This window comes from Lagopus leucura, unplaced genomic scaffold (genome assembly GCF_019238085.1).
Source record: "Lagopus leucura isolate 7727_CA_CO unplaced genomic scaffold, USGS_WTPT01 Super-Scaffold_100021, whole genome shotgun sequence".
Lineage (NCBI taxonomy): Eukaryota > Metazoa > Chordata > Aves > Galliformes > Phasianidae > Lagopus > Lagopus leucura.
The window spans coordinates 4975900-5000189 of NW_024962274.1; the positions used below are offsets into that span (position 1 = coordinate 4975900).

General features: G+C 36.4%; 1 protein-coding gene across 5 annotated transcripts in view; it reads left to right on the plus strand.

The window, feature by feature from the left end:
• Positions 1–24290, plus strand: part of SLC9A9 (solute carrier family 9 member A9) — a 172199-nt gene that overhangs the window by 19692 nt on the left and 128217 nt on the right. For all 5 annotated transcript variants that reach the window (XM_042878387.1, XM_042878391.1, XM_042878388.1 and 2 more), the window contains exons 5-6: positions 16124–16239; positions 22902–23007. In XM_042878387.1, the coding sequence (XP_042734321.1) occupies positions 16124–16239; positions 22902–23007 (222 nt within the window). The remainder of the gene's footprint in view (positions 1–16123; positions 16240–22901; positions 23008–24290) is intronic.

Here is a 24290-nt window from a genome sequence, read left to right on the forward strand (position 1 = left end):
TGGGATTCTTATATAGTATTTATGTATGACATCCACACACACAACAAGGATGTTGTAAATAATTTTGGTTTTAATGAAAGAATAATCTATTAATGACATGTTGACCTGACATGTAATCCATAATCATAAATACATAAGACAACTGACAGTTGGTTACCTGAGATTTTATTCCTTCAAAATAGTCACGCTCGTTCCCTTGTGCAGGACAAACATTCCCACAAAACTTCTCAAGTGATGTCCCCCCTGGTTAAAGAGCCTTGGTGAGACCTCGTCTGCTGAGGAGAAACAAACGCACACCATGAGGTTAGCTTCTCATGAACGATAAACAAGGAGTCTCCAGCCATAGCGTTCAAAACTTTTTCTCCTCTGTATTCTTCCTCTCATTAGTAGGTCCTGGCCCTGGGTGACTCCGGCTTTAAAAGAAATAATTATTCAAACTCTGCCTATATGTTTCTTTTCAACAGCAGCTTCTAGATACTAACCCCACTGTGCTCAAGGACAAAAACCCACGGTAACAGCTGGGACAGAGGACGGAAAGCAAAGTCACATTTTTCAGAGTTTTGCCACACCTTGTGCTATCGAGCCTGGTTTTATTGATAAACCTCTTTATCTTTGGTATTTTAATTAATGTGCTACACCATGGGATATTTTTATTATTCAGAAACCTCATATTCTATTCAATTGCAATCTATTCAAAAGCGTGATCCAAATGTAAACTAAAAGCTGCACAATCCAAAAAAAAAAAAAAAAAAAAAAAAACCAAAACCAAACCTATGTCATTTAATGAAGATCTTATTTCAGGATTTATTTTTTATCTTTTGCTGCTTTTTTTTTTAAACATAGAAACACTGCCATGTTATTCAGCCAATATCCATGCAGGAATGCTGTCTTTTTTTTTTCTGTAGCAGTGCTATATAAGCTGCCGTCTTAAGGGAAGTTTTAACAGTGTGGTGCCAGGATGCCATGCAGATACATTTGTGCCTTCATACCTCCTTTTCTGCAGGGGTTTCTGCCTTTAAAGTGTGTCAGAGTTACTTTCCCCTCTTTTTCTTCCTTCTTTGATCTCTTCGATCATTATATTTTTATGACTTATTTTTAATTTTCTCTTCACAGACAATATAAAAAGCCTCATGTATGATTTTTAGTTGACAAAATTGCCTTTAGGATGCCCTTTCTCTTTCTTTAGCATTAGTTGTTGTCACTCAAACAGATGCTGGGGAGGCCAACGATTTTTCAAGTGTAGCAAGGAAGACTATAAAGGGTGCCTGGAGGCAGATTCTACCACTTAGAAGCATGTAGTCACACACCATGGTGTTAGCTTGCTTCGGGTGAGGAGTGGAGTGAAAGCTGAACATCAAAGTGCAGAGGAAATGTAAAATCCTTAGTGCCATGATTTCTCCTTTCATCTGTGTTTTTTCTTCTGCTAAGGTGTTGCAGACAGCTCAGCTTTCTATGCCACCAAATAGATTCAAATTTCAGTGAATATAAATGAAGCTTTTGGGTATGTATTTTTATCCTTTGGAAGTTCTAACACTCACTAAAATTACTTTGAGTTTGAAAACATTGTCAATCAGCAGAAGCAGGTACAAATTCTAGAACAAACAAGGCTATTCTTTATGCTAGAGTTGCAAGAAGGTGAGGAAGAGCCGGAAAAGTTGGGAAAAATCCATCCCATAGGGACTCCTTAGGCTAAGTCAAAGCCAGGTGTTGTATGATAGCAACAGTGGGCCAGAGGCTTCTATGCAGAATCCTGCCCATCCTTTTGAGGCTGAGTCCCATCCCAAATGCAGTCAGGTGAAAATTTTCCAGAGAAGTGGCAAACAAAACGTACTGAAGTTATACTTACAACTCCTTTTCTGGGTTTGTACTGGGAGCTGGGAACATCCCAGAGCCAAGCACGTGTAAGGTTTTGTGAAGCAAAATGACGCTGCAAGACAGATATACCCACTGTTTTATTTCCGTGCCCAGGAAACATCGTTTGCTTTGAGCAGGGTTTTAACTGGACAAAATGACTACTGCTTGGTTAGGGTTTGGACAGCAGGGGGTGGCAAAGTGCAGTTCATACGCAGACTCTGGAAAGTGGCCAGAGCTGCTGATGCTGCCCTGGATGTGCCCTGATGAGGCTTCATGAGGCTGGGTGGTATTTAACATTCATTTCCAGTCTTGAGGCTTCTTCATCATAGAGGATCAAGATTTATTCTCCAAACTCTTATCATCAGTACTTAACTGCAGACAGTTCTGCTGTGCTCTTCTGTCTTGCCTTTCATATTCTGCTTGGTTTTTACTGTATACTCATTTAATGGGAAAAACAAAACAAAACAAAACATTATCATCATTATTTCCACGTACAGCACAAATTTCTGTTAGCTTCAGTCGGTGTCTGACAAGTGAAAGTAGTTTTGTACAGTCTCTAACCCTTTCAGTGTTCCAAAACATAAACCAGTGGTTTTACTACAGAAGAAATCATCATGAAAAAGAAAAAAGAGGGCAGAAAACACTGAAGTGTCATTAAAAATAAAAATAAATAAAATAACAACAACAAAACCAATACTTAAGTGAGCATAGAAAGGACTGTAGGAAGCAGAGATCTTAAGGGTACTTTATAAAGTTTTGTCTATAAATTCCAAAATTACTTGCTAACTTAATGACGTGGAACTATGCCACCAGGCAATCTACAACAGCTTATGTTTCTTTATTTCTGAAGTACTTCCCACTTTTCTGAATAGTTTCAAAAAATCTGCCTGTCTGGAGAAGTCCAGAGGTCCTGTCTGCTTTAGGAAAGAGTTCTCCAGTATGATAGGAGCAGTATTTTATGCACTGTTGCTCAGCCTATGGAAAACGCTGCTACTGGCAAGCATTCTGAGAAATCCATTGTCCATGTGAGATTTACAAGACAAAAAAAAAAAAGGATTTCTGCAACTTACAGTTTACAATGAAATCTAAACAGATGCTCTGTAAAATGGTCTTAGTGCATAAAAAAGAATTGACTACAGCTGCTGTATAACAATATCAAGAACAAAAGTTACCATAGTTTTTAGTAGGCAATGCTCAGTGATGTAATATCAGTGTCCTCCCAAGAAGGGAATGTTCAGTCTGGCTCATTTAGGAATGTAATCTTTTTTCTCTGATCTCTAAAGTCATAAAATGAACATGGAGGCAGAGAAATTAGAGCAAGAAAAGAGCTATTAGACCATATATTATAGCTCATTATTCCCTCCCTAAAAGGCTACACTGCAGTATATTCATGGGTGCTTTGTCCAGTATATATAAAACCTGGGAGCATAGAAATAATGAAAGAACAATCCTAGTGTGCAGAAATGTCAGTTCTTTTCTCTTTGATCCATCTATAGGATGAAGCAAAGCTGTAATTGCTGCCATTATGGGGAACAAATCTATTTGCATTTCTACAGCTCTGCAGTTCTAGCTGTGAATGTCTAATCAGTCCTATTGCTGGAAAAATATTTTCCTGCCTGTTGTCAAGTCTGATTGCAGTGCATTACCACATAGATGCCTTACTCCACCCATGTCCTGGCCCACATCAGTGGCTGTGGTGTGAATTTTTGGAGCAGATGTGTATGAAACTGTATTTCATGCAGCAATGTTAGTGCTTCAGTAACTACTCCTTTCACCTTTAATAGAATACTGCATAGCATAGCCTGCAAAGCTATCTGTGCTTCTAGAAGAACTGTAAAGCTGCTTGATGTCCTGAATAATGCATTATACAAATCCCTTGGCACACTTTTGCAGGAATAGTGGCATTTGCCCCAGTGTCCTTATCAGCCTAAGCCATAATAATTACATTGTATATTTCTCACCCAGCCTTCTCCTGCAGTTTTGATGGCAGGCTTTGTTTCTCATTCCCTGCTCCACACGGTACTATAGGAATGGTAAGCACTCCGTAAGCACTGTGGAGTGTCTGCTGTGTTCTGATGCAAACGCAGCAGCACAGTGTCAGTGAGGAGCAGTTATTAATTTAACCTGAATCTGAGTAAGTTGCACTTAGTCTTCTCCTAGTTGGTAGCATTATGCTTTCTTCACAAATCTGGAAGCTTAAGGTCAGTTGAAGTTTAGCATACAGTTTTTGTATCTGATATCCTTTTTCTTGTCATCCAGAACATAAGTGCTTTAACTTGGCTAAGTTTAAGGTAACTGTGTGAAAATGAGGTGGCCAGAGCTGTACAGAATTGGCACACTGTCAAACTGCTCATGTGAGCGATGGGCATTGTACAGGTGAGGACAGATCATTCATTATACCTGAGTCACAGCTCTGCTTGCTCCTTTATAGCCCTTAGTCCTACTGCAGGAGCCCTAATATGCCAGATAAAGGGAAAACGTCATGCAGCCCATCAGTTATAGACTTAATGGGGAAAAAAATAGTGTAATTCCCAATGAAGTAAGCAGCTTGCTCTCACAGGGGAAGTAGAGTTCACTTTCATCTGTTTTACTCTTCATTAATTTTTTTGTAAGCGCTGTGTCTTGTAAATAATTGTATCACAGGGGTTTGGTTTGCTGATATGCAAAATGTTTATGATTCATCTTATGGAATTGTTCTTACCTAGAGGAGAAAGGGAGACTCTCAGCTCTCTAAGTACTCAAAAATCAGTAAAATATTTAAAAATCATGTTGAGAGAGGAGTCTGGGACACAGTCATGCCTAGTGAATAGCAGTAAAAATCCCATGTTATTCATGAAGTTACTTTGCATTTACATGGACAGGAATCGGCTTCTAGTGACATTCAGTCTCAGCAAGTGAAAAAGGGATACACATCTGATTTTTGGTGTTATTTTCAGTGAATGCCATATGCTTGCCATATTCATCTCACTAATCTCATCTAACTTGATATTTCATGTGGGTTACGCAAAAATTCTGTCTCCTGGTGTGATGGTTTTACATTAAGGTACTACTTCCAATGTAATCCACTGTGGCTGTGTTAGAGCTGTCCCAAAGTCAAAATATTTTATACAAATAACTCAAACTTTTCTCATCAGACCCATTTATTCTTCATATATTTACAAAGTGCATTTTCTATGTGAAAGCAGCCAATATCTCACAACAGCATTTCCATTTAATCAGTTTAATTATCATTCATTTGCCTCACCCAGGAAACATTTAAGGCAATTTTCTACTTAATCATTTCTACTAAAAGCTACAGGAGTTGCTATAGATTTTAAAGACTGTCAAACCTCATCCTGTAGAATGGTGAAGTTTATTTGTTAGTTAAACAAGACTCACAATCATTATGAATACCCTACAGTGGAAGTAGTGTGTCCCTCATGAGACGCATCCAGTCAGTTTGTCCTAAAGATATTGCTTCGATAAACTGCTCAGATATTCTGTTGGAAAACTGTCTTTTGTACAGCTGACTGTTGTGCCTGTTTAAGTCTTCTTATTCTGATTTCAGTACTAGTAAAATAAAGCACAATTATTTACAAGTTTATTCTGCCTTCACGGGAAAGAAAATGAGAAACTGGAGAGGGAGTGAAGTAGATTTATTGTAAAGGTTCATTCATGTATCCTACAGGATCTTACAGGTTTATATTCTACAAACCAAAATGAATAGGCAATAATTTCCACCCACTGACATTTACTAGCAATAACTAACCACATTTCCTGGCAGTCCCTAAGCTATGGCTGGACAAGTCCAGCATCTGCAAAGCATTGAGTTTCACTAGAAATAATCACAATCTACTTGTGAATGCACAATGAGCTCTTCCATGGCAAGCTTAATGTGGTTAAACTGGGCAAGCAGCTGAACTCAGCACAGCCTTTAGCTCACTTCTCCCCTCCCAGTGGCACAGGAACAGAATTGGAAAAGAAAAAGGAAGGAAGGAAGGAAGGAAGGAAGGAAGGGAGGGATGGAGGGATGGAGGGAGGGAGGGAGGGAGGGAGGGAGGGAGGAATCTTTGGCCATAAACTTCTGCTAATTTTGAATTTGATCTGTATCTCTTATCACCTAATCCAGACAGAAGGGGTTTGATTCATATGTGGAAAAGTGTTGGTACAGAGCACATTGAGAGCATGAAATAGCCATAGAGAAGTCAGCATCACATCAAGTACCAATTTAAAATGTGAATGTCTTGGAACAGGAGCAGAATGTAGCCTAAATGAAGTGCAAACATGAGCAAACATCTATTACCCAAACAAAGTCTTTTCTTGCCTCTCTACAGTTTCAGTTTTTCATTTGGTTTGAAAAGTAAATCCTGTCTGGACGGATGGGTTTCTTTTTGTGTCTGCACACTTAACAGAGCTTGTCAGACTTTTAGATATTTAATGTTGGGTTTCAATTATAAAAGAAATAACCCTAACTTGGAAACATGAAAGTCAAAGATGATATTCATATGTCCCTTCCTTTTTGTATGAGACACTGAACCAAGCACAGGTAGATAAATACCTGAAAACTCTCAAAACTTAGCAAGGTTCCTGTCTGTGCTAAAAGCATCCATTTGTTTTATCTAAAAGTGTATTTTACATTTGAAAACTGCACTGTAAATGAAGTGTTCATCTAGAATACCCAACAATCTGCGCATAATCTACACATGAGTTCTTTTCTTGTACTTCAGCACTTTTATTGCTATTTGACTGTGCTAGTCTAATAAAAATGCTAAAACAGTTTCAAACATATTTCTTTGTTCGTTTAATGTCCTGTTCTACAACAGGTTACTCTCTAATGTAATTTACATTATACTGAAATCAGGAAATGATCATTAATTATCTTTGATGGCAATACAAATGCATTTAAAGGGAATATGAGGTGGTCCAGTGAGAACCTATTGTAACTGGTCCTTGCAAACACAAGATCATTGTATGCTGAAATACTAAATCAAAATATTTTTGTATTTTAAATGTAGTATTCTTCAAAAGTGGGCCAAAAATATGGCTGTTTCAGAATTCCTGTTGATTTGCGGTCTGAATTTTTAGGATAGCAGCTAATTTACTCATGAATCAGTTCAGAGCGAGTAGTAAACAGGAACATGTCTGTCTTCTGCACAGACTGATAGCATTTTAGCAATGTTTCAGTACTTGGAGAGTAAGTGAAAAACGTTGATTCTCAACCTCTTGACTTTAAATACTTTCCTCAGAATTTCTGCTGAATTGTTTTTTTTAATTCCTTTTAATTATGGAATCATTGAGCTCCATCAGTTTTGAAGACTTTCCCTCATCAGATCTTTCTGCTGACATTCTTAGTTGTCTTGAAACGTATTTCTGAAAGTAGGATTTTGCTGTTACGTGGAGTTCTGAAGAAATCTCAATTAAAAGTTTTTTGACAGAAGGAATGTTTTTGAAGTAAAAAAGAAAAGGCAAAATGATCCTTATTTAATTCCTCTGTCAGTATAATAATGATAGGACATTTGGAGCTGATCAAAGGTGAAGAAAACAGATACAAAGTTTTGTTCTTAGTCCATAGCTAATCTGTGATACTTACTGCTATCAGACATTGCTAAAGCCATGGATTTAGCAGAGTCTTTAATAAAATGAGACATTTATATTGATAATGAAATGGGATTAGAGGTCTTCACATTTCAGAATACAAAGCACCCACTCATCTGTGGATCAGAAAGAAACTTCTTTTAAAGAAAGTATTTTTCTGATTGTCTATAAGAGGTTTTCTTGAACTTAGGAAATCTCTTGAATGTTTTGACCAAGCTATATTCTTTATGCTGTCAATATCTTCTGGTGTAGAGAGAGATTTTCATTCTATGGCTGCTATAATAATGATACTGAAATAACTAATTGGTGAACTAAATCACTGCTGTCCAAATGAATTAGACAAATCAGTAGTGAATCTCATTTACCTAACACTCTTACTTTCTGTTCATTATGTGTTATTTGCTCTGTAGTCATCATTAAATTATGATGTTTTCAATTCGTATAGGAAATACCCTATCAATATGCCTTTATTATCTCTTCTGCAAACTGGATTTTGTCAGTCCTTCTCTTAGTGTTGTTAATATTTTTCTCAAAATTTAATCAGCATTTTTATAACAGCTCATTATGGTTTTCTAAAATCATTTACCAATATGGTTTCTGGAAAATCTTACCTCTCATTTACATTTGTTTTTATTCTTACTTTCACGATAATACCTCTCTCAAAATATGCATGTGATGTTCTCAGTTATCCAGTATGTATTATAAGCTTTCTTAATAAATAACATTGAGTTAAGTAAATCTTGATGTAATGTTTAAATCTTTGTGGTGCAATAAAATATTCAGCAGTAGTATATATTGGATGCAGTACAGCTGACAGTGTTTCACGGCTCATTTACCCAAGTAATTATGAGATTGTAGCCATCACTCAAAGACGAGCGCAGCTTTTTCATTGCAAAGACATTCAGGTTTAATGGCTCTGATTTAAATGGAGCTCAGGAGCAGAGGGATCCTGGAGTTGTGCTATACTCATTAAAAGAATATTTAAAAAGCATTAAATAATATTGTGCAGTTGTAAACTGTGGTGGATTGGCTGGTATGACTTTAATGCAAAACACTGTGTAACTGTAGTAAAGAAAGGACTATTTGCAATCCAATCTGGAAAAGAGTGAACTTTGTGGGGAGCTTTTAAACAAACAAAAGAGCAAATTGGAAACCTGTTTATAGACAGTTTCCAGCTACATTCAGTGACCTCAACTGACTTTTCAGCTCACCAAGGCAAACATCTCACTTGGAAATCACTGCAAAGAATGAGTTAGTAGATCATGAAGTTAAAATACAAGCAGCACATGGTAAAGCAAAGCAAAAAATATTCATCCTGGAGATATCATGATTTAAGAAACTACTTTAAAAAATTTAATAAATGATTTTGTAAGAAAAATATAAAGGTTGTTCCATTTTTCTAGTTAATTCTCAGCTAGATTAACTGACAGACTGTGACATAATTGAACATTTGTAAGTAGACTGATTTAGCCTGGTAAAATATGTTTGTGGACAATTTAGTAATGTCAAAATGAGGTGTGTGTCATTCATCTTGACTTACTTTTGCTACCTTGTTAGTATTATCTGCAAAATCTGCAATTGCATCTTTAAATTAAACACATCTTTGTATTACAACAGACATTTTCTGTGGTCCATATTACAGAAGACAAATGAAAACATTGAATTGTAGCAATTCTTAACTTTCTTGAGAAAGACTCTATAGGAGAGCGTTGTAAGCTAAGGCTCGCATTCAGGCTTTTTGACCCTTCAGGCATTCTGCACTCTCATTCAGGCCAGGCTAAAGCATCAAACACTAATTCGGTTGGGCCTTTTCTAAATTCCAGGTAAGCTCTGGCTTCATTTCAGCTTCCAAAGGCATAGCCTGTGACTGGGGACACATCAGCAGTGTGTGCACATGCACCCACTGTCACCTTTAAGTTAGCTACCAGGGAGGCTGCTGATACATGCAGCTCTCCTCTTGCATGTGTGCCCCTTGCTGCAGCCTGTGATTGGACATGTGTGCATGTGCTTCAGTTGATCTCTCCCAGTACTAGCATAAGAAAGGACAGTCTCTCTCTTTGGTCCTGTACCAATAAAGAGGTGTTAAAACCTAAGATAAATATTACTGCAATACAACCCTTCTTACTCCCACCATCTAAATCCTATCTCCGAGGTGTGCATTTCTCTCCACTAGGCCTCCCTATAAAACTTCTGATTTAAGGAGAAAATAGGGGATGATCAGTGACTATTGGAAGACTTGCATGTTAGATATCGCTAAGCAAAAGCTCTTCTGACACCACCTAAAGCCTAGTCAGGAGCACAGCTGTGCTCATTCGAACAGTTTCTCTCAGGTCTATAGATACTAAATAGTAATGATGCTCATCGGCGGAGCCATCACTGTGCTTCAGGTAACTAGGTATGCAGAGGATTTGTAAAGCCCATTTCTCTTCTGTTTTTCCAATCCTACCTGTGAGATTTATACAGAATACTTCAAGGTAAATTTACTGTTGGTTTACAGCTACGTGAGATGCTTCACTGAGGTTTTCTCTTGCCTTGATTAGTTAGCAGATGATTTATTGAAGAAAAGGTCATGTAATAACTTTTCTAGTGACAAAACTGATTTAGAAGATGACAAAAGGAAGAATATGTTGGTGCATAATGCATTTTGAAACAGTGAATCACTGTTGCCAAAACAATGGTGAGAAAAATTCCGCTGTACAGAAAAAGCTATAGGAAGAAATAGAATGAGCAGATTAAAGAAATGGATATTTCTTTTTCATCTCTACTATTTATATGTCACTGAATACATTTTAAATTCTGACTCTTTTCATTGCAGTTGCAATATCAATCAGTCAATCACTATCTTACTTCATACACAACCAGGAATAAAATCTTTGCTCTCTTTTTTTGTATTATTGGGTTATTCATACTGCTATTCATTGTGAAAAGAAAGAAATGCCACTCCTCAGGTTTTTATTCATCTTTCGCTTGCACGATTACGATCTGTAGCTATGTTCAACTGGCTTCGAGCTACAAGCTAATCATATCTAGAAGTAAGGTTCTTTGGGGAGATAAAATATGAGATGAAAAATTCTCTGTAGATTAGAAAACATACTTGGCAAGAAAGATTTAAATTACAAATCTCAGTCGTACTACATAGCACAACTGCACACACATTTTAAATCTAGAATTAGGCTTTTAAAACCTTTAACAAAATAAAAACTTCTAGTAGTGATATTCAGCAGGGATGCTGCAATAAATAACAAAACTGAAAAAAAAAAAAGACAACTGCTGATAAAATCATCAGGCAGATGGATCTATCTGTATTGAGGATATGGCATGTATATTGTGCACCTTCATTTAATGGCTTCTGTTACATTCTAATTATGTTCCCTGCAGCTTTAAATTGAGAATAGAATCTTGTGGAACTAATAGGTTTTCCCCGTAGCTTGCATATGAAGATACAGTTTCTTATTAAAGAAGAAACATTCTGTAAACCAACCCAACAGTCTGTATGTATAGCCATACTTCTTTGTTTGCTGTAATGCAGAGGGGCAGGCATTGTGATGCCACTTTCTGCAGCTGAGGATTTGATCAGAAATCAAGGCTCAGTGCAGGTTTTCTCTCCTCACTGTGGCATTCAGGCACATTTTTACTACAAGCAATTTGTGGGATTTATTTCAGCTTGTATTTGTCTCACCTCACACGTTCCTAAGCTACCTTGTGCAAAGAAAACAAACCTATACTTTTGCATAGCAGGCTGGGTCAAAGTTCAGTGACAGCACTGCTTCTCAGAGTCCATCTCTGGAAATATGAGCAAGCAGAATACTGATTTTCTTTGTGTGCTTATGTTGTATGAATCATCTGCTGCATCGTGGGACCATATTTGGTAGTTGCTCCTGCTTTTTCCTGTCTTTCTTCATTTGGATCTTTGTGATTCTGCTATTTCAGCCTGTTCTGTATGTACCTGAGACTAGTATGGGTGAATTGCTTTTACCACAACGTCAGATGTTTGACAGTGATTCTGCAGAAGGTTTTCACCTGAAGTAGCAACCATTGCTTTTGTGCTTTCTAAATGAAGATAGAAACTTAAGATGGAAACAATTTATTTGCTCTTAGAAGATCAAAATGGATAAAACTAGGGGTGTGACAAGGTTCTTCTGTCAGTGGCAATCTCTGCCTGTTGTTGTCACATTGTTCTCTCCTTTGCTTGCTGTTCATGCATATGTTGTCCCTCTCCACAGTGTTTTTGGACCCCATATCCAGTGGTTTTGCATATCCAGATGTGCTGGTAACTTGCTGCTATTTGCCAGCTGCATTTAGGCATGGTAAAACCTTTTGTTAAGTGTTTAGTTATTAGGTGTGCTGCTTATTGACATGCTTCTTATATAGCCTTTCTTGTCCACTCATACAGCCAAACTCTTGCCAGGCGCACATCTTTCCTGTCTTGATGACTCCAGTATCTTTTTCTCATGCCTTCCCTGATGTAATCTGACCCCATTTGTGGCTATTCACAACGCTTCTGTTAAAATTGCTGACAGCTTTAAATCTTTCCTATAGCCTCCTTCAATTCTACATAAAACACACCCTGCTGGCTTTTACTGTAAAACTACAAATAATTTCTTATTTACTAACTGTGTTTTGGGCAGATGTTTTAATATTCAGAACTTTCAGAGCTTGCCCAAAACCCCCAAAGCAATTTCAGTATCTCTTTTCACATGATTTCTTAAAACCAGCTGTTGCTAAAAGAAAATCTTGCAAACAAATAGTTATGTGCAGCTTTTCCTGAGCATTTAAATAGTTTCTCCTTAGGAGAGGGCTCTTTCCTTCCTCTACATTTAAACAGCAGCTGGTCTAGAATGTCCCAGTCCCAGACTAGACTTCCTTGAGAGCAGCTGTATTCATAAGCTCTCTGTAAACATCCAGGATTACCCAGACATCCAATGCTCTCTACATACTTCATTCTTGAAGGAACAGCAAAAAAAGATTTGTAGCAACTGAACTCTGGCAGTTAAAAAACAAAGCAAAGCAAAACAAACAAACAAAAGAACCCAATCAACTGGACCTCTAACAAACATATTTTTCCCCCTTATTCACACAGGTAAGCTTTAATGCAGGCCAGATGCTTAGAACTGCAAGAATTGTTGTTCTGGTTCTTCAGTAACTGTTATTTACTTTGATTTTTTTTTTTAAGTCTGAAGTTTATTTTGTGTTCTACCGAGATTTCATGTGGTCTACTTGTTTATTCAGAAACAAGAAACGCCAGAACAAGAAACACCAGAAATACTTGTAATGAAAGCTCAGTTTCCCAGAAAATGATTCTGACTTCAAGTCAAATATTTATGTGGTGTTTCCTCTTCTGTGCAATGACAACATTGTGTGTAGCATATTTTAGAGCTGAGGCACTTTGTAATTGCCAGTCTTGCATAATTTGGAAAATTCTAAATTCTCCTGTGTTTCATTCACATTTCTGTTTTTCCCCTTTTCTATTAAATGCCAAAAAATACATGTTCTGGCTTGATGTGATACTCTCCATGCTTTCAAATAATATTATGTTGGGTGCAGAAAGTGTCAGGTCTCCCACAGTACAGCTGAGTTTTTTTCTTCTATTGTATTTCTTTATATTCCAAATCATTGACCAAATCAGTTATCCACAAGTATTGTTTGCAGCAGTGAGCCACCACTGAGTCTGAGAAGTCTTCAGCGACCATTCATTACTTTTCAGCTTACAGACCTTTTTTTTCTAAAATATTTTTCTAATCAGGTCATACAAGGAATTTGATGAATTTGTGTATTTATTCACGATAAGAGGGGAAGGCAACCCAAAATAAATTCCCTGCTAAATAATGATTGTACATTGTTCCTTTAATAGGATCCAAAACATATATGGATTGAGACACTTTGTCACCTAGCAAAATCCACATCTTCAAATTACCTAAACAAAGCTAAAAGAACAGTGGAGAAAAGAATTAGACGTCAATGTGTGGTAGCCTCATGCTCAGATTTTCCCTTACATAAGATGAGCACCAAGGTCATCTGTTACTAAATCAAACTTACATATTCATACACTTCCCAGCTGTCTAATTTAATGAATAATGGCTAATGCTAAGCTAGGTGAAGCAGCTTTTAGGCACTAGGAACCTGGAGTCTCTCTTCGGCTCCCTTTCTAGTGAAAATGAAGGTTAACCAGGTGAAGCAGGAGTTTGAACCTGGGGCTCACACACCTTATGTATCAGAAAGCTGAGGAAAAGGGGACTGCAAAGTGGAGTTATCCCTTTTTCATTCACCATTGACCTTTGTGCCTGGCAACTCTCTAACGACTTCTGTGGCAAGACAGTTCATTCACGAGATCAGGAATGCAAAAAGATCTCTGAACAAGCAGTACCTTCATTACACAGCGCTGGAAAACCTTCTTCACCCCTCAAAGACTGGTAAGGAGTTAAGGAGCTTTACTGATGAAAATAAGGGTTCTAGGCAGCAGCTCTGAGGTTTCCTATTCTCAACATAAGAGTCTTGTGTCTAAGTCTCTTAGATCTGTTGCTTATTATTTTGTTCCATGGAACTATACATGCTTCTTTGCTATGGGAAAAAAGAGGAATGATATCTCAAGTGACTAATAGAGAGTTCTAAATGGTGCATATTTCACAGTAAAAATGCAAAATCCAGAAACTTATATGCATTTACTTTATAATGTTTATTATCAGAAAAGTACTGCTCACAGAGAGAAAGATCTCATACTTGAAGGGGCATCCACTTTCCCAAAGAATCTACAAGATTGAAGTAGATTAAAAACATGATCTAAGAAGCATATGAATTATGTTGCAAGTATATTTTAAAGGCAAGATTTTCAAAGCTATATTGGAAATATGCTATGTTAGTTGCAGCTGGTCTTCTATTTTCTTTATGGAGCCCTGGAGATCTCAGTTCTGATACAAAGTCAGCATTATAGATTAGTAACAAAGATTATTTGACAGATAGAAACTGGAAAAACAGAAGTATTGTTTTATATTGTTTGATAACTTGATCTGTGTCAACAGCCTACTCTTCATAAACAGTGTGGTGTGGACTGGGAATGTAATCCAGTGGGAAAGAAACATTCTGGTGAAAATTCAAGAGCACTAACACCTTATTTATAACTTTATAACTGATACTTTAATAATGCTTCTATTTTAAATGTATACTAAACAGACTGTTGAAGATTATTAAGGCAATTTGATTTGCTGAAGCTTGTCACTGGTGTATGCTTATCTCCTTGGATTTCCATTAAAAGCAGTTATGTCGTGCAGCATTTTATGATGTTTGATGTTGCTGTAGTTGGAAGCTCAAATATCCAGATGAGATCCCAGTTTTAAAAATGTAGTGGAAAAGTCACACTGGATTAATTCTTTCTCTAAAGAGATTTGTTGTTAGCTTTTGTCATAGATAAATTGCTTTATTGTTTGAATTTGTCTACACTAAACTGCAGCACCTGAACAATATCAGCTAATAAAATGTTAAAGCAAAGCTGGCATTTTTGAATAATCCATTCTGAGTAAAAAATCAGCTGGAATGCACAGGGTTAGAGCTTGACCTTGGTTTGAGCACTCCAAGATACAGAGTAACTTCTGTGATGTAAGAGGATATTTTCTTAGTTTTACCCTATGAAGTTGAGAAAAGGATCTGATTTCTAATGGAGATTAACTAAAGCATTTTTATTTAAAAAGTAAATCTGTAAAAAACTAATAATGTTACATGCTCAGCTTTTGATAAGTATAGATAAGTGCAATGAGGTAAAATCAAATTCACTAATAGTAAGCAGATTGTATTATGGCAAACTTATTAAATGATTTTCCAGCAGTTTCTCAAACAGTCCAAAAATACTTCTGACCACTGGGGAATTCTATGATGACCTGTTTCCCTATTTTTAGGTTTTTGTAGCTGAAAATTTGCTCTCTCAAACAGTGTTATTGCACTCCTTGTAGCAGTTGTAGTTTCCATGAAAATAAATAGGAGCCATTACTTTTGGAGTGAGTTACATATTAACTAGATCAGAAATATACATTTAAAAATATATATATACTACAGTTTTTAACAATAAGTAAATTTATTTTTAAAGATATTTCAATGTTATTCTTAGAATGCACATCTCTGAAATTATTAATGAATGATACAAACCACTGATAACACTTTGTGTGAATCCATGGGAGATTTAGCAGTGCATTTTGAAGTGTGACTTTGTTGCCTCACTGTGAAACACTGTGAGCTGTGAAACGTCTGCCTCATTTAAAAACTCGTCAGGAATGTGGAATGCAACATTAAAAGCTAATGGCAATGAAGATGATTAACTTAAAAATGCTAGAACAAACCACACAGCTGATTATCACTGTCTTTGTGTAAAGGCTCTATAACATTAGGCAAATCTGTCTTGATAATGTCTTTTTAGGCTTACATTATCTTTCCTTCTGAAAAATAAACAACTTGAAGTATTGTCCTCTGCCAACAGCAGAGGGCAATTATTCATAAAAGTCTTTGCACTTGAACTGTCTATAAAGCTTGATATGGTGCTGGAATAGTTTAATAGGAAATAGAATTTTTATGACAGTAGTTTATGTTTGTTATTCAAATGGTACGGTTATTTAAAGGAAGCTGAAGAGAACAAGAAACTGCTTAATGCTGTGAAACTAGCAGAAGTGTTATATACTGTGTCTTCACGACTGTCTTGTCTTTCCTATGACAGGTTGATAATGTATGGTTTTGTGAAGGCCATGGTGCACATTGGCCAGTTAAAAGGATGGGAATTCCACTTCACTGACTGTTTATTTTTTGGATCGCTGATGTCTGCCACAGATCCAGGTAACACTTATTTTCAAAACACAGAAGAGTAAATAAGAAAATGATGTCTGTATATGCTATCAAAATGTTTGAACTGTAAGTTCTTCTTGATTTTGATTCCTCTAGTCGATAAATATCTGATATTCTGATCATCATAAGACAGAGTGCCTCCAAAGATCCCTAGTGCAAATTGTTTTAGTAACTGGTTTACCTATGTTAAGTTCGCAAACCTTATAAATGCAGTTGCTGAAGTGACTGAAATAACGTTTTTCTCAAGTTCTCAAGACACCTGTCTGTCTATTGCTGGGCCTGGCACACTCCAGAGTGCAGCTGGCCCTTTGGACTCCAGGGCATAGTGCTGGTTCAGATTCAACTTGCTGTCAATCAAAACCCCAGATCCTTTTCTGTGGAGTTGCTCTCCAAAATCTCATCCTCCACTCTGTGCAAGCATCCAGGGATGCCCCATCTCAGATGCAGAATCTGGCACTTGGTGTTGCTAAATTTTATAAAGTTGGTGATTGCCCAGATTTGTCAAGATCTGTCTACAAGGCTTCTCAATCACCAAGTGAATCAACAGCTCCTCCTAATTTAGTATCATCTGCAGACTTAGTATGCATTCAAGTCCTGCATCCAGATCATTTATAAAATGTGTGATCTAACCCAGTTTAAAGGTACAGGGAGCTAGCTTTCAGATCTCACTGTATAAATGTTTTTATAAGGAATCAGTTTAAAATTTGAATGCAGTATTGCATGGTAAATACAATTCTGAGAAGATAGGTGCCAACATGTTGACATGAGCTTCCAGATGTTAGATTTAAAGCCTAAAGTTACAGTAAGCATCCAAGTGTGAGAGAAATAGATTCAAAATTTGAATCTGAAATTTGGAGTTTTAAAATGAGAAAATCATTTAGATTCAAAGAGAACTCTAGAGATCTTACTATCCACCTTAATAATTAAAGCAGAGCTGACCTCAAAGTTATTCATAGACTTAGCAAGTTTTAGTTACACAGAATAAGTTTATACTCAGTACTCTGGCACTAGAATAAAGTACTGCTTTTTGCATTTCTGGAAACACAGTGAAAAAGGAGGTGAAAAGATAACGTTCTGATATCTTCTGTACAATACAGAAAAGGACTTAGGCTTCTTGGTGGACAACAGATTAGCCATATGCCAGCAATGTGCCCTTATGGCCAAGGCCAATGGTGTCTTGGGGTGAGTTAATAAGAATGTGGACAGCAGAGCAAAGGAGGTGATCTTCCTCCTTTGCTCTGCCCTGGTGAGTACCCTGTCCAACAGCTCCACATCTTTCTCGTACTGGGAGCCCCACACCTGGACACAGTACTCCAGATGGGGCCTTGCAAGGGCAGAGCAGAGAAGTACAATCACCTCCCTGACCCTGCTGGCCACCCCTTTTCTGATTGAGTCCAAGATACCATTGCCCTTCCATGGTGCAACAGCATGCTGCTGGTTCATGTTCAGTATTTCATCCACCAGGACCTCCAGGTCCTTCTCCTCAGGGCTGCTCTCAAAGAGTTCTTCTCCCACCCTTTTATGTATCTGGGATCCACAACTCCCACCAATACGTATCTGGGATTACTCTGACCCAATTGCAAAACCTTCCACTTTGCTATGTTGGACTTCATTAGCTTCACTTGGGCCCACCATTTGAGGTTGTTGAGGTCCCTCTGCATGTCATCCCTTCCTTCTAATGCATCAACTGCACCACTCAGCTTGGTAGGTCATCAGCAAATTTGCTGAGGCTGCATTCAAGTGCATCTGCAATACTGTGTCCAGTTCAGGGCTCCTCAGTTCAAGACAGACAGGGAACTACTGAAGAGAGTCCAGCAGAGGGCTACAAAAATGATAGGAGACTGAAGCATCTGCCATATGAGGAAAGGCTGAGACCTGAGACTATTCAGCCTGAAGAAGTGTGGGAGGGAATCTTATCAATGCTTATAAATATGTAAAGAGTGAAAGTCAAATGGATGGGGCAGATGTTTTTTCAGTCATGTGCAGCAACAGGACAAGGGGCAATGAGTGAGAACTGGAGCACATTAAATTTTATATGAACATGAGGATAAAATTATTTACTGTGAGAGTGGCAGACCACTGGAACAGGCTCCCCAGAGAGGTTGCGGAGTCTCCTTCTCTGGAGATATTCAAAATCCACCTGAAAATTTCCTGTGCAACCTACTCTAGGAAAGCTACTTTGGTAGATTCACTACATTTCTGTGATTCTGTGAATACTGTGTAAAAGAGATGAATTAAAGAGAATAGAAAGGTACACTGGATTTTTGCAAAATTTCAGTTCAGTAGTTAAAGGAAATAGAACAAAAGGCATTTTATGACGCACATGGCGTGCTGTGTTAGTATTAACTATTCCTGACAAGCTTCTCTAAGAAATGTATGAAAAACCTTTCAAATTCATGGTTATTAGAAGAAGCGATAAGAAGCAACACTGTTCCACAAATTTGTTCCATTCATTAAAAGAAACCTCAATATTTAACAAAAGACTTTGACAGCTTGTAATTTATCATTCTGATGGCTTAAAAATATCGTGTAAAACAATTTATTTGTTGTTGTAAGACTGCTGTAAAAGCTGCTTCAAATTGTTATTCTCAAATTAAATGAAACATCCAATATGCTGCCACTTATAAAACCACCCAACTATTTTAATAATATTCAGCCCATGATTGGAGCCCATCTTCACAGCAAGAGAGGAACACAGAAACTAAAAGCACAAATTAAACATAAGACAAATAATTGCTTCTGGAATAGAAGGTTGCTTAAAGCAACTGAGTACATTTCTTGATTGTACTATGAATAGAGTTGTGTAGTTGGCTTAGTTTTTTTCCCCATTTTCCATTCCAACTCTATTTAGATCCCCAAATGAAAATGTTGATTTATAACGAGATATGTGTAAGACAAACACAGTGATTTTGACTATAATAGTATTAAATCACCACTGAATAATCTAGAATAGTCATGAGAGAAAAAAAAAAAAAGAAAGAGAAACTCTTTCACTGCAAGGAAGAAGTAGCAACAAGAATTACTTTTCCCAGCTAATAAACTCTGTAACTAGTAACTATTAACTGTATCAGCTATTAATGTTACTTTTCATTATTCTTCCACTTATACAGAGTGCCCGTATGTGTGTCCAAGAGTTGTCTGAATGCTCAGTCATTTTCTGTTATCTATTCACAATATTCTAAGCTGTTACTTGTTTAAGTAATCTTACCAGTGAATTTCTGACCCATGTCTTATAGAATTTGGAATGAATATTTTTGCTTACTTTAATGGTAGACATTGCAGAAAATATTTCACTGTGTTGTAGAATTTGATAGTGAATTTTGATCTCAAACCATACAAAGAGCTCACTGAAACTCCAGGATCAATTAAAACATGGTCTCCTGGGGACTGATAGGTGTTAGTCCTTATAAAATAATCAGTCTAATGATTTTATGTATCATATGTAGCTTTAATGGAGAGCAGTTTCTGGTAAAATGTTGTTGGTGTCATGAAAGTACGTAAAACAATGAATTACAGTACTAGAATGAAATAAGAAATTCCTGTCAGATATGCTGCCTGATTTTTAATTTAATTTTTACAATGGCAGGATTATAAATTCATTTCAAAAACGTTTTTAATTTCCCCATGGTTGTGAATAGCAATTAAGTCTCAAAAGTTGTTAAAAGAGATCAGTTGACTTGGGGGAAGTTTTTTTTTATTGAATTTCTTATTTGTACTAGTAAAAATGGTGGTAGATGCTTACATGTTAAATGAAGAATATTACTACCAGGACAGTAAGCAAATATACCAGTTAGAAGTTCTGCAATTGTAAGGAAGAAGGAAATAAAGATAAAGCATCCTATATGTGAGTATTTAAAGATCTTCAGTATAGATATTTTTGCAGAAGGCTGACAGATCAACAAAAAAATTGACTTCTGCCTTCACCAACAAAGAAATAACTGGAAAGCACAGCTTTGGCAGTTTGTTGTTGTTAACACATTCTGCGCAGTGACCTTCCAATCCAAAGACATTTCATGTATCATTAGCACTTCTTTTGATATTTCAAGCTGAGAAGAGAGATTTGCCTTCACAGGGTTTGCTGAAGCACAGCTATTTCTAAGCTACACAAACTCCCTTACCTTTGGTCATATTGATAATCATGAAGCACTTCTCTATTTGAAGTTACTATGGTTACAGCTGAACCTAGCATGTGAGTTACAATTCTGTTGTCATTGATAAAATAGGGTGTTTATTGGAAAGAACAGTTCTTGCTTCACGCATAATCAGAGAATTTTGCATTAAAAAAACAGTTTATAAATACTGCAAGATAATACATTTTTGCACTGGTTATAAAAGCATACTTATAAATGTGTTTTTAATTAACATATTTCAATACTTTCTTGTTCACCCCTGAACTAATCCGTGAGTGGTGTGATGGATTAGCAGGGAAAGGAGTCTATAATTAAAATTGGAATTGTTATTTTTAAAGGAAACTTGATGGGAGACATAAGTGAGATTCCTCTCATTTTCTTTACAGTTGTTAGGCCATAAGTTATGAAAGATATTAATTTTCCTACTCAGAATATGAAGGCAGTTTAATACCAGTACTTTATATAATGGTCGCATTTATTTTCTGACTTTCCCTGTTCTTTTCAAATACAAAACAGAGATGCATTAATCTTAGAGATCGTTGAAATTTGCTGATATTTCAGAAAGCCAAGGAGGCCACATTTAATGCGATGTAGTATTTAAAGACTGCTTTACTTATGTATGAGAGTTCTCACAGATTAAATATGCTACTGTTGTATATAAAGGCAAATACTCAAGTTTTAAATTCATTGTCTCGAGAATTTTCAAGTCATCCATCAAAGCATATGAGTGTTTTAGACAACGACCACTCACAGATAATTCATAGATAGGATCTTATTGTACCTAGAGAGCAATTTAAATTAACTTTTTTTCATTATTGAGTATTAACATGCCCACTCTGAAGTATGTTTGTAGATTCTCATTCACAAATCAGTCAGATGTGATGTTGAGTAAATGACTAGATGATGTCTGGCAAAACAAGGTGAAAATGTTCTACTGAATTCTTAAGTGGTGTGGGTGTGCTAAAGATTCTGCAGTTCTTTGTTCTTTTGCATATAATATTTATTGTTTTCATTAATGAATTCGGTGATGCAGCAGAGGATGCTTCTTTAAGGTACAATACTATGCTGAGAGGAGACAAAACACTTTGAAATGTAAGAATTATAACTCAAAATTAGAACTCAAAATGATTCTTGCAATAGTTTGAAATCAACATTAAAATTCTATATTTAGGAATAATCAATGGAAGATAAGAAATCATTTACTAGCAAAAAGAATTTTAAGTTTATAATCTGAAAACGAGTAATTGAGACCAATATATGGCAAAAAAAGGGAAAATGGGTTTATAAAAGTATTCTTCTTTTGCTATCATTCGAAATGATCTGTAATTAGATTTTTGGAGTAGAGTTGGGAGTGAATAAGAACGTGCTTCTTTGAAACAAGAAAATGCGCTGGTTTTGTGGGAGGTAAGAGGAAAGAGAGAAATGTGTAGAAATCTAATTTACTTGGCCTGCTATACTTAAATACCAACAATAAGCTAGACTTCAAGCACTATTTTTTTTTCCTTCTATCATTTCTGGAGGAACTATTAATGTAAGCAATTAACTAATGAGCAAAAGCTGGAAGAGGCAAAGTGTTTTAGAGAATAGGTCTGTTGCTACACTAATGACATCAGAGAATGGGAGACTTAATTAGATCCCCATTTAGCACATTAAAACAGCGTTGCCTAAATAAGCAAAAATCTGAATACACATGCTCACAGAATATCCAGGGTTTTGTATTGGTTTTTTGTTTGTTTGTTTATTTGTTTGTTTTTCTCCATTTAGAGATTCTGCAGTGCTAGGTAAGTCTATGAAGGGGTTGTGATCACCTGTCTACAGGTTAAAAGACTGAAATAAAGTAACTTAAGTGTCCTTTAAAATTTATAGGACATAGATACCAAATATGAAAAAAGTATCTAAATAATCTTACAAATGTGTGTTTAAATGATTAACATTTCTAAATGAAAGAAGCCTAAATTGATTGAAGGGACTTTAAAATGGCTTGTAAGTATCAATCCTAATCTGGATGAGGAAGCTTCCAGACTATGAGTGTGCTGCACTTCAAGTAAAAGTGGTTGTATTTTTAGTAGGACAGGATACAAGGTTATTTTTTCCTTTGAGTTTCTCCATAAATACACATTACAGGTGGATAAATGTTACCATAAGCATCTTAAAGTATGCAAATCACTACTCTCATCATCCAAAAAACCAATGGCAAAACCTTAAGTATTTTCAGCATCCTTGTTACTCTCTGTCAACAGCACCTAGGCCCTTTTGCACAGTAAAGTATGCTGTGACGTTCTGAATTATGCATCATTCGTTGTGTAAGAAAGTATTTTCCTAATTAGCTGGAGAGGCAGAATACATAGAATTACTAGATTTAAGGATATTATATATACCTTTGCTGATCTCTTTTAAGTTATTAACCCTTCAGGTAATAAATCAGACAAGACTTTCCCAAACCCATATACTAACACTTGCTTTATTTCTTGAAATGCCAGAGGAATACAAAAATAAGAAACCCACTGTTTTGTCTCCATACAGTGACAGTCCTTGCTATTTTCAATGAGCTGCACGTGGATACAGATTTGTACACACTTCTATTTGGAGAGAGCGTCCTAAATGATGCTGTAGCTATTGTGCTGACATAGTAAGTACAGCTGCTTCAATTCTTTGCTTGCTGAGTTAATTACAAGCTTTAATTGATTATATAGTTCTCCACAAAACTGATATAGTTTATGCAAGTACAGATATATAGCATTTGAAATTTTCATTATAGAAATTTCATTCTGGAGTGGTTCTTCATTTATTAAAGACCAGAATTCCAATATCTTTCAAGGCAATTGTGTATCCATAATGTAATTCTTTCATTTTCCTCATTTTAGAAAGCAGTATATTCTGAAAAACATGTATGTTTAATTTACCACGTGTAACAGTCAGAAAGATCAACACAATTGAATAGCAGTATAGGAGATGTAGTAGCAAAAGGACTAGCATGATGGACAGGTGTTACAAAGGGAAGGTGCTCACCCAGCCCTGACAATCTAGGCTCACAAGGAAAACCCCACAAGGAAGGGATCTCCAGAAAGACATCCTTCCCCACTCTCAGATAGCCTTTAAATGAGGTCTAAAAGAGGTACAGCCAGGCAGCCTGTGATCCCAGGACTGACTGGGTCCTTTGCCAGGTATTCAATTAGTGATTCAGGCTGGGACTCAACATTTACCACACAGCATGATTTGTTTTTCCACCTTATAAGATATCTTGAATAAAGCTGAATAGACACCTTGGACATAGGGCAGCCTATGGAATCTATTATTTTCCAGGATTCAAATCACAAGGTGGCACACTCTAACTCAGTTTATCTCCTTCCACCTATTAAATCTGACAGAGTTTCAGATGGTAATATTATCTTAAATTTGTTTATAGCCTTTTCATTGTCATGAATCCTCAAGCATCACAAATGATGAGCAAAAGTCATTTGTTGTCCTAAAAACACAGATGCTAAATACATGATTAACAGGATCTCCAGTTAACTCTGCTCTACATGTATTACATGCTTCCTAGAGCTTTGCTTGAAAGGCAAATAATTCTTGCAGATGATGTTAAAGTAATATAATTCTGTTAAAAATCAAATTCAGTTTTCTGGGATGTTTGAAGATGCTGCACAGCAAAGCCCCAAGTTGTTGCCATCTTTTCTTCCTAAAATACAGCTTCTTGAACTAGGATTCATCCTATCCTTGAGAAGAACAGACTTACCAAGATTAGTCTTGAAAAAATAATCTTACATTTTGTCTCAAAGACACAGAGAATCTTATACTAGTTGAATTTTTTAAAAAATTTAAAAATAGCATTTCTATTTATCATTTTTCATCTTCAATTATCAGCTTACTTACATTTACCCACACTCAACTTCTTGCATTGATTTCAGAGCA